This window comes from Diplotaxodon limnothrissa, linkage group LG12, assembly GCF_057381915.1.
Source record: "Diplotaxodon limnothrissa isolate DT_005_m linkage group LG12, D_limnothrissa_male_GT1.1, whole genome shotgun sequence".
Classification (NCBI taxonomy): domain Eukaryota; kingdom Metazoa; phylum Chordata; class Actinopteri; order Cichliformes; family Cichlidae; genus Diplotaxodon; species Diplotaxodon limnothrissa.
The window spans coordinates 23,244,003-23,255,310 of NC_140607.1; the positions used below are offsets into that span (position 1 = coordinate 23,244,003).

Sequence of the window (11,308 nt, forward strand, 5' to 3'; positions counted from 1 at the left end):
CTAGTACTGCAAGTCATTAGAAACCATTACTATGCAGAATAGTCTATCCGTATTTAAATGCATGCGAGTAGTCACGCAAGCTCAATACTGACGTGCGTGTGTTTATCCAAATGATGCATGCTCTGCAGTGACCTCGTTGTGTGATTTTACAGAGTCTGGCATGCACAGGCTCTGTAGGATCACTCACAGAATTAAACTAATAGGCATCTCCCTTGACCAATGAGCACAACATGAAGGCTATTGAAGACAAAATCACAGACCTTCAAATATTTATACCTCCAGTTAAGCTCTACAGGTTACTAATTTGAAGAAATGTTGGCAATTCATTCCAGTCATTAAACAAGGCACACTGCTACTGCTCAGTTATTGCGTATCACTGAGAAAGACTGCAGATTGTCAGCGAGAAAGTCTTAACTTCACATGGTGTTCAGTTCATCAGATCAGTTTGATGGAGCAAATAGGGACTGTGCATTCTTGAGTGCCAGAAGTACACAGGTATGAAGAGACCATCAGATGGTTATTGCTTTTTATGGTGCTGAACGTACTGCTAAAAGAAGAGGAAGGGCAAAGAGGGAGGTGAAGAATGTAGAGCTTAGACAGAGATGTCAACTAAGCCCTTACGGCAAGGGGTAGTCTTAATCTGCACTCTGTGCATGCATGTGGATCAGTGTTTGATCTGCATACAATAGGAACTTATATGTGTGTGTCTGTTGTTGTTGCGCATGCCCATGTGCCTGCATTCGTATCTGTAGATGAATAAACCTGCATACCAAACCTGCAATAAAACTGCACGTTGTGCTATTTTGAAAAGCGAAAAACTTGTTAAAAAATAAAGAAATGCTGTACAAGATACTGTACAATAAAAAGAGTAAATAGATATTTAATTAGTGGAGTGGTCTGTTAAATACACATTGAGGAGAACAAGAGAGAGAGTGAGTGAGAGAGAGAGAGAGAGAGAGAGAGAGAGAGAGAGAGAGAGAGAGATTCAGAACAACTATTTCAGGGCAGTTTTGGAAGATGATCTTCATAATGGCTGCTGTATATGGAGAATCTCTGTTTCAAAATACCATTTGGACAAATGACCTTGTCGTGATTGAATAAAGATCAGTGGTGTGGACTATTTAGAGTGTGATCTGGACAATGGAAGACTATTGAACCAGCTGGTAGCACTGGTGCTCAATTCCTAAGCTTGTATCTCCTGTTAAAGATATAGCCGGTTTTTGGCTCAGAGGGGAAGAGACTAATTATTATTGAGTTGTGCTGACGCTCTGATCACGGCTCCAACCTCAGGCACATGAGTCAGCTGGAGTTCAATACTTCACGACATAAAGGCAAATAGGTTATGGTAGAGAGTAAAAAAGAAAAAAGCATCAGGAACAGGGTAACCATCAGGTCTATTACTCTGTCCCAGTTTTCCTGCTTAAAACATGGATACTGGAACGATCTTAATCAGCTGGGAGCTTTGACCTATTACATGATTACATACTTTTTTCTTATCTATTTATTAATTTATGTTTTTGCTGCTGGTTTCTACATCTGAATATTAAGGATTTTTCTTCTCTACAAAGACAACTCATTTAAATGCTAATTATGTTCTAAACATAAACACAGTGCTAAACATTGTTTTTTAAATATGCATGTGATTAATCAACAGCAATATTAGAATTGTAAATGCTGATAGTGAGATGTGTGCTTCCATAGATATTATATTCAAACAGTAAATGTTATTTAACATTTAACATTTATTCACCCCAACACAGGACGGGTTCAAGTACACAAATAGGAATCAATGATATCATATAAGGCTTGACATGTGAGCCGTGTGTAATGCATGTCTTAAGCCCCTTTAGTGTGCTAGCTAGCTGCTGCAGTACTGGAAATCTAAGTTATAGATCAAACCATGTGAAAAAAGCAGGTCATAACAAGCTCTTCAATGAGTGGAATGAATTTCGATCAATAACAAACCACAACAGCTGAACTCTATGCCGCTCTCTCTCTCACTCTCTCTAACACTCTGTCTTTTCCTCTTTTCATCACTCTGCTTGTATTTTTTTTCTTGCAATAAAAATAACACAACACACTTTAATGTAGCATTTTATTATCTGTAATGGGTGGTTCGGTAAATATGCATACATGCAATTAGGATACACAAGATATGGGAAGAGAATCAAAGTCTAGTGACAGAAAACAAAAGCAATGACAGAGTGAGCAACAAACATATATATATATATATAGACGTGTTCGTTGAGTACAATGAGGGAATAGGCGTGAATTATACTTGCTTTAAAATTCCTTATTCAATAATAAAGTATTAATAGAAGAGGGACTGACTCAGTACAGTCATATCTTGGCATATTCATACCTTAGTCTTGAAACCCTTTAATGCATTTTTGGAGGGGTGACTTTTCTTTTATAGATTTATATTAAATGTGACAGAACACACCGAATAAAAGCTGGGAACGAGATGAAACAAGGCATTTGCAATGAAGGTATATCTATCATTTATGTCTATGACAGATAAGCCCTGTAGATATAGGTCAGTTGATATATGATCAAGCGTGGGGGCTGCATTAATATATATGAGCTACATAGCTAAAGAAAAATTCACTGAGATGTGATATGTAGCTATAGGACTGCAAAATGCTTTATTATATACATATAACAAGAAGACTGCAGTACATATTTTATATTCATGCCAGTATGTTTAAAATCAGAAAACATATCACTAAGGGAAGCAGAGGTTTGCCTTCAGCCATTCCAGCGCTGGCACCTACTGCCAGATCAAGACCGCCTGTTTTTCCTGAGAAGCAGAAGACCGATAAGGAACGAGTATCACAAACATTTGTCTCTTTGCATTTATTTTGATTTGTCACCAGGCTGTACCTACCTCTGGTCAGATTAACACTGCAGTTGGTTTATTTCAAAAGCTTCAGTTTCTAAAGACAAACCAATACTGAACAGCCTAATATATATATATATATATATATATATATATATATATATATATATATATATATATATATATGTATATATATATATATATATATATATATATATATATATATATATATATATATATATATATATATATATATATATATATATATATGTCAGTAATTTGCACCAGAGGTACACTTCAACTGTGAGAGACAGAATGTGAAAAAAAAAAATCCATGAATCCACATGGTAGGATTTGTAAAGAATTTATTCGTAAATCAGGGTGGAAAATAAGTATTTGGTCAATAACAAAAATACAACTCAATACTTTGTAACATAACCTTTGTTGGCAATAACAGAGGTCAAACGTTTACTATAGGTCTTTACCAGGTTTGCACACACAGTAGCTGGTATTTTGGCCCATTCCTCCATGCAGATCTTCTCGAGAGCAGTGATGTTTTGGGGCTGTCGCCGAGCAACACGGACTTTCAACTCCCGCCACAGATTTTCTATGGGGTTGAGGTCTGGAGACTGGCTAGGCCACTCCAGGACTTTCAAATGCTTCTTACGGAGCCACTCCTTTGTTGCCCGGGCGGTGTGTTTTGGATCATTGTCATGTTGGAAGACCCAGCCTCGTTTCATCTTCAAAGTTCTCACTGATGGAAGGAGGTTTTGGCTCAAAATCTCACGATACATGGCCCCATTCATTCTGTCCTTAACACGGATCAGTCGTCCTGTCCCCTTGGCAGAAAAACAGCCCCATAGCATGAGGTTTCCACCCCCATGCTTCACAGTAGGTATGGTGTTCTTGGGATGCAACTCAGTATTCTTCTTCCTCCAAACACGACCAGTTGAGTTTATACCAAAAAGTTCTACTTTGGTTTCATCTGACCACATGACATTCTCCCAATCCTCTGCTGTATCATCCATGTGCTCTCTGGCAAACTTCAGACGGGCCTGGACATGCACTGGCTTCAGCAGCGGAACACGTCTGGCACTGCGGGATTTGATTCCCTGCCGTTGTAGTGTGTTACTGATGGTGACCTTTGTTACTTTGGTCCCAGCTCTCTGCAGGTCATTCACCAGGTCCCCCCGTGTGGTTCTGGGATCTTTGCTCACCGTTCTCATGATCATTTTGACCCCACGGGATGAGATCTTGCGTGGAGCCCCAGATCGAGGGAGATTATCAGTGGTCTTGCATGTCTTCCATTTTCTGATGATTGCTCCCACGGTTGATTTTTTCACATCAAGCTGCTTGCCTATTGTAGATTCACTCTTCCCAGTCTGGTGCAGGTCTACAATACTTTTCCTGGCGTCCTTCGAAAGCTCTTTGGTCTTGGCCATGGTGGAGTTTGGAGTCTGACTGTTTGAGGCTGTGGACAGGTGTCTTTTATACAGATGATGAGTTCAAACAGGTGCCATTCATACAGGTAACGAGTGGGGGACAGAAAAGCTTCTTACAGAAGACGTTACAGGTCTGTGAGAGCCAGAGATTTTCCTTGTTTGAGGTGACCAAATACTTATTTTCCACCCTAATTTACGAATAAATTCTTTACAAATCCTACCATGTGGATTCATGGATTTTTTTTTCCACATTCTGTCTCTCACAGTTGAAGTGTACCTCTGGTGCAAATTACTGACCTCTGTCATCATTTTAAGTGGGGGAACTTGCACAATCGGTGGCTGACTAAATACTTTTTTGCCCCACTGTATATATATATGTATATATATATATAGCACAATTTGGATCTACACAGAAAACCTAACAAAGTATATTTGTCTTACATGAAGTAGACAGGACCTTCACAGTTAGGCGGTATCCAGCTGTACACAGTGCTGTTGCCCTTGAGATTGGTGTTGGAGTGAGTGACAGCACCTCGAGGATTATGCGCGCACTGTGAACAATAATCGGAAATTGCTGTTAATTCTACTCTGCTGATTTATATCCATATATTCTCTTCTAATCAAATGCAGTGTTATGTCCCCAGTCACCAGTCTATCATGGTGCGAGCAGAAAAGGAGAAACAGACAACCATTCATGTGTCACGGTCTGGCTGGGGCAGACCGTATGTGTTGCAGAGGAGGACTCAAACGCAGACCAAAACGTGGTGTGGATTAACAAAACAAGCCGTTTATTTGAGGTTAGCAACGAGGGTACAAAATAATAGGGCATCGGTGAAAACTAAACAATAACCTAAACTGGGTGAACTAATAACAAAACATGAAAAACCTTAACCATAGTGAACTGACATGGGTACCTGGAGATGAGCAGACGACCTGACAATGGCATGCAGAAAACAAAGGGCTTAAATACATACATGAGGTGATCAGGGGAGGTGGAGACACATGGGGGAAACAGCTGACAGACATAAACCTAATGACAGGACCAGGAGAGGAAAGCTAAATACAATAAACAAAGAACACATGACATTGTCAGAATAAAACAGGAAATACTAAAACTAAAACATGACAACACAACTTAACAGACCTAATATGTGATGAATAAATACAAAACCCCAAAACATAGAAAACCCAGGAACAATAACTGCCTAAACTAAAGGCAGATAGGAAATAACACAAACTAAATCACATAACAAAATGAGACAAATACAAACATGAACTCAGAGCGCTGGGTCAGAGACCCAGCCTGTGACAGAGCCCCCCCCCTCAAGGGCGGATTCCAGACGCCCAAAACCTCGAAAAACAAAACCAAAAACAACCCACCAAGGGCGGGCGGTGGGGGTCCAGGACGGAGGGCCAGAAACAAGGCCAAAAAAACCAAAATGTCCATCAAAATCACAGGAGCACAGGGAACAGTTCATGACTCCTCAGGGGGCCGACCCGGAGGGTGACGGTCCAGAAAATCATAGTTCATGTGATCAGGGGGCCGGCCCGGAGGCCGACGGCACAGAAGTCCATGGTCGAACAGTTCCGGGGGCCGTCCGTGCGGACGGCAATGGTGGCGATATGGAAACCGTTCAGGGGGCCGACCGTGCGGACGGCAACGGCGTAGAAACAGTTCAGGTGGCCGACCTCGACGGCGGTGACGTCCAGCAGGTGGCCGAAGATTCCCAGGTGCAGAGCGAGGCTTGGGCGGCGGCATAACAGCCGTAGGACCAGGCGACGCTGAAGCAGAGGCTGGACCAGGCGTAGCAGAGGCCGGACCAGGTGAGGCAGAAGCAGGAGCAGAAGCTGAGGCCGGACCAGGTGAGGCAGAAGCAGGAGCAGAAGCTGAGGCCGGACCAGGTGAGGCAGAAGCAGGAGCAGAGGCCGAAGCCGGACCAGGCGTAGACGAAGGCTCTGACGAAGCCGCACCAGGCGAAGACGAAGGCTCTGACGAAGCCGCACCAGGCGAAGACGAAGGCTCTGACGAAGCCGCAGCAGGCGAAGACGAAGGCTCTGATGGAGCCGCAGCAGGCGAAGACGAAGGCTCTGATGGAGCCGCAGCAGGCGAAGCACAGGCTGGAGCTGCAGCAGGCGAAGCACAGGCTGGAGCTGCAGCAGGCGAAACAGAAGCAGAATCTGAAGGTGGCTGGACGGGCTCCTCGGGCCCCCCAGCTGACGTGGCTTGAGGCTGGTGCGGTTCTCCTGAACCCCCAGCTGACGTGGCATGAGGCTGGACGGGCTCCTCGGGCCCTCCAGCTGACGAGGCATGAGGCTGGACGGGCTCCTCGGGCCCTCCAGCAGACGAGGCATGAGGCTGGACGGGCTCCTCGGGCCCTCCAGCAGACGAGGCATGAGGCTGGACGGGCTCCTCGGGCCCTCCAGCTGACGAGGCATGAGGCTGGACGGGCTCCTCGGGCCCTCCAGCAGACGAGGCATGAGGCTGGACGGGCTCCTCGGGCCCTCCAGCTGACGAGGCATGAGGCTGGATGGGCTCCTCGGGCCCTCCAGCAGACGAAACTTGAAGCTGGCTGGGTTCTCCTGAACCTCCAGCAGACAAAACATGAAGCTGGCCGGGTTCTCCTGAACCTCCAGCAGACAAAACATGAAGCTGGCCGGGTTCTCCTGAACCTCCAGCAAATGAAGCATGAAGCTGGCTGGGTTCTCCTGAACCTCCAGCAAACGAAGCATGAAGCTGGCTGGGTTCTCCTGAACCCCCAGCAGACGAAGCATGAAGCTGGCTGGGTTCTCCTGAACCTCCAGCAAACGAAGCATGAAGCTGGCTGGGTTCACCTGAACCTCCAGCAAACGAGGCATGAAGCTGGGTGGATTCTCCTGAACCTCCAGCAGACGAAGCATGACCAGCAGGTGTAGAGACCACCGGCTGGACAGAAGGCTGAGCAGGTGATGGAGCGAATGACTGAGCTGAACAATGGGGAGCTGGCTGAGCTGCACAGTGGGCTAAGGGCTGAGCTAACGGAAACACAGGAAAATGAACTATTGACTGGGCTGCTAACAGAGCTAATGACTGAGCTATAGACTGAAAAGCATGCAGTAGTGATGGTGGTGTTGGTTGCGGACTGAATTCTCCTGAGCCTTCAGTAGAAACAGGAACGGGTGCAGGCACCTGCTGGACACTAGCCACTCCCACCCGAGGAGTAGGTACGGGTGCGGAGACGGGCTGTATCCTGGCTGACCTCACCCTGGGGACCGGCATGGGTGCAGGGGTGGACTGGTTCACAGCCCCCCTCACCCCGGAAGCCGGGACAGGCACCGGCAATGGCTGGGCAACTGCCCTTCCCACCCGAGGAGCTGGTACGGGTGCAGAAACGGACAGAGCCTCAGCTGGCCTGGAAACCAGAGCAGGGACCAGCTGGGCCTCAGACTCCCTCACCCGAGGAACTGGTACGGGTGCAGGGGTACGCTGGGCCCGAGCTGCCCTGGCAGCAGAAACACGAACAGGCAAAGGAGCAGGCTCAGAAAAAACAGTCTTAGAAACGGCAGGCTTAGGGTTAATATGTATTGGGTCGACAAAAACAGACCTAGCAAAAATGAATCCGCCGTCCACTTCATGTTTAGCAGTCTTAGTATTAGCAGTCCTTGGGTTAATAGTTTTCGAAATCCTTGGGTTAACAGTTGTAGAGTGAGCTGACTTGGGGATGACTGAACCAGACTTAACAAAACCTGAACTGACAGAACCTGAACAGACGGAAGTGGAACTGAGTGTGTTTGTCCTGGTAACGTAATTAACAGTCTGTCCTTTAACCCTATGTGCAGGCTTAGGCGAGCGGGAATTGTCTTTCATCCCTCCCTGTGTAGAGGGAGTAAAACAAAACGGATCCTCCCAGTCCACGTCGTCATCCATAAGGGAAATTCCCCATGGATCGGAAGTGAGCCGATTGTTGTTAGCATCAGACGGGTCGTGAGGGTAATAGTCATTGTTACTCACCACCGTGAGCTCGGCATTGTCCAGTTTATGGCGACGGGCGCGCTGCTTCCTTCGAGTGGAGGAAGCCGGCGGAGCGAGCGACTGAGCCCCCGGTGCACAGAACGGAGACACCGAGGCTGGAGCGTGAGCGCCTGAAGCCACACGGAGGACTCCCACCTGAAGCGAGCGAGGCTTAGATGCAGGCAGTGCAACAGGCGGGGACTTTCGGCAGCTCTTGGGACCTCCGAGAGCTAGCCGAGTCCCGTGGAAAATGCGCTCGTAGTCGGGGGTACGCCACGGCTTCCAGCGGAGCTCCTCCTCCAGCTGGGCGAAGGCTGCCTCCCGACGCTCGTAAAGCTCGCGGTCTGCTGAGTCCATAGTGGTCAGGTCGTACTGTCACGGTCTGGCTGGGGCAGACCGTATGTGTTGCAGAGGAGGACTCAAACGCAGACCAAAACGTGGTGTGGATTAACAAAACAAGCCGTTTATTTGAGGTTAGCAACGAGGGTACAAAATAATAGGGCATCGGTGAAAACTAAACAATAACCTAAACTGGGTGAACTAATAACAAAACATGAAAAACCTTAACCATAGTGAACTGACATGGGTACCTGGAGATGAGCAGACGACCTGACAATGGCATGCAGAAAACAAAGGGCTTAAATACATACATGAGGTGATCAGGGGAGGTGGAGACACATGGGGGAAACAGCTGACAGACATAAACCTAATGACAGGACCAGGAGAGGAAAGCTAAATACAATAAACAAAGAACACATGACATTGTCAGAATAAAACAGGAAATACTAAAACTAAAACATGACAACACAACTTAACAGACCTAATATGTGATGAATAAATACAAAACCCCAAAACATAGAAAACCCAGGAACAATAACTGCCTAAACTAAAGGCAGATAGGAAATAACACAAACTAAATCACATAACAAAATGAGACAAATACAAACATGAACTCAGAGCGCTGGGTCAGAGACCCAGCCTGTGACATCATGCTCACAATCCCATTCAATCCAATCCAGTCATCCCACAGTCCAATGTTTTTGGACTATGGGAGGACCCACACAGGCATGGGGAGAAACTCCACAGAGAAAGGCCCCAGTTGGCCAGTAGATTCAAACCTAGAACCTATCCACTGTTTCTTGGGAACAATCTTATTTATTGTACTTTTGGCATCTTTAACAACATTATGACCATTTGCAGCTCAGGTTTCAACATAGGCTTAACTGAAAAATGCACCTGAAGGAATTTAGTGTCTGGAGGAGGGCGCTGCCACGTCCCCACAGCGTTGAGGCCTCCACCTATTCGAGCTTCCAGAAGCACTCCTCTGTATTTTGGTCCAACGATGGTCACTGCAGTTAGCACAACAAAGACCTCAGTGTTTATATATATAAAATAAACAGTAGTTTATCATTTCAAATGTAATATTTAGATCAATAATGGATAATGGATAAACTCTTTATATATGTATATATAAAAAAAAAAAACATCCAGCACGCCCCTGCGGGCGGTTTATCCTTCAAGCTCGGGTCCTCTACCAGAGGCCTGGGAGCTTGAGGGTCCTGCGCAGTATCTTAGCTGTTCCCAGGACTGCACTCTTCTGGACAGAGATCTCCGATGTTATTCCCGGGATGTGCTGGAGCCACTCGCCTAGCTTGGGCGTCACCGCACCTAGTGCTCCGATTACCACGGGGACCACCATTACCTTCACCTTCCACATCCTCTCGAGCTCTTCTCTGAGCCCTTGGTATTTCTCCAGCTTCTCGTGTTGCTTCAGACTTATACAAAAAAAAAGTATGTTCATCTGTAGAAGAAGTGAAGAGCATCTTACCTGTAATGGGCTTCCCTGGCTGAAACACCCTGGCATTGGTGAGAATAGTGTAGGGTGCTGGTGAAGGCTGAGGCAGCACCCCAGAGTGACGAGGTAACATATCCTCACAGGCACCGGAGGGAGCACCGTTGGGATAGCCGTTAATAAAACAGAACATCTGGAGTATGAGCAACCCAGGCCAAAGGAGCTCCATCAGGCTGAATGAGGAGCAATCACTGTGCAAGCAAAACTATGAAGCAAGCGGTGTGTGATTATACCCTGGAAGGAGTCAGGGGATGGAGTCAGAAATACTCCCGCTGAGTCACGCAACCGAAAAAATTACATTTTCTGCAGTTATTACTTACTTAATCATGCTCTCTCTCACAAAGTTCACATGATTTCTTGAAAAGATCTTGCGATATTTCTGCAATTAAAGGCAGAAAAAATTTTCTGCTCTCAAATACACAAAACTTTTGAGTGCTTTTTTCTCTCTTTTTATCTCTGTCATTTTTATTTTTATATATATATATATATACATATATATATAATTGAAATAATCATAAAGTTTGGTGGTTTATAAATAACAGTGGCACACTACTGCGCTGGTTAGTACTTAATACTTATGACAGTAGGAGAAGAGTGAAAGAGGCAAACAAGAGCATGTATGTTGATACTCTGCAGTTAGAAACCTCGTCCTACTTAGGAAACATGCCCCATACTTATTTATTTTTTTGAGGTGAGCGATTCAGAAGAAAACGGGCTAAAAGTCAAAAAACAAACAAACTCGCTCCCCAAACCCCTCAAAGCTTCACAAAGACAGCAACAGTCATGGATTTCCTTGCTTGAATTAAACCCCAATGAATATTTATAACATTTATGAGGGCCAATATTCTACCACTCAAACTGGGATAGTTTTTCATTTGTAATAATAAAAGTTTAATGTACTCTTCTATGTGTACATAAAAAAAGCGCTTTGGGTTTCACACTTTCCTGAGAACATCTTATTCCACTATATGTGCTCACTGACCTTCTCACCTGCTTAAATTTACATTTTACTTGGTCAAGATGAGCTTGTTTAACATTAATAATGAGATTAAACATTTAAAAATGTATTAATTTAAGAAGTGTTTTAGTCTAATCTCTCTTTTTTTGGCTGACTCACTTCTTGTTTAATGATAATGTTTTTTTGTTTTTTCATTTTTCACCCGACTAATGCATTGCTGATGTGTGTG

The 11,308-nt window shown here is 45.1% G+C and overlaps 1 protein-coding gene across 1 annotated transcript; it reads right to left on the bottom strand.

Annotated features, from left to right (window-relative positions):
* Positions 1 to 4,718: 4,718 nt before the first annotated feature.
* On the bottom strand, positions 4,719 to 10,290 carry LOC146621347 (putative defense protein Hdd11). Its single transcript, XM_085368545.1, has 3 exons — positions 10,098 to 10,290; positions 9,506 to 9,618; positions 4,719 to 4,832 (listed from the first exon to the last, which is right to left on the bottom strand). Exons 1-3 carry the CDS (start codon positions 10,288 to 10,290, stop codon positions 4,719 to 4,721), a joined length of 420 nt encoding a protein of 139 aa, XP_085224671.1.
* Positions 10,291 to 11,308: the final 1,018 nt, after the last annotated feature.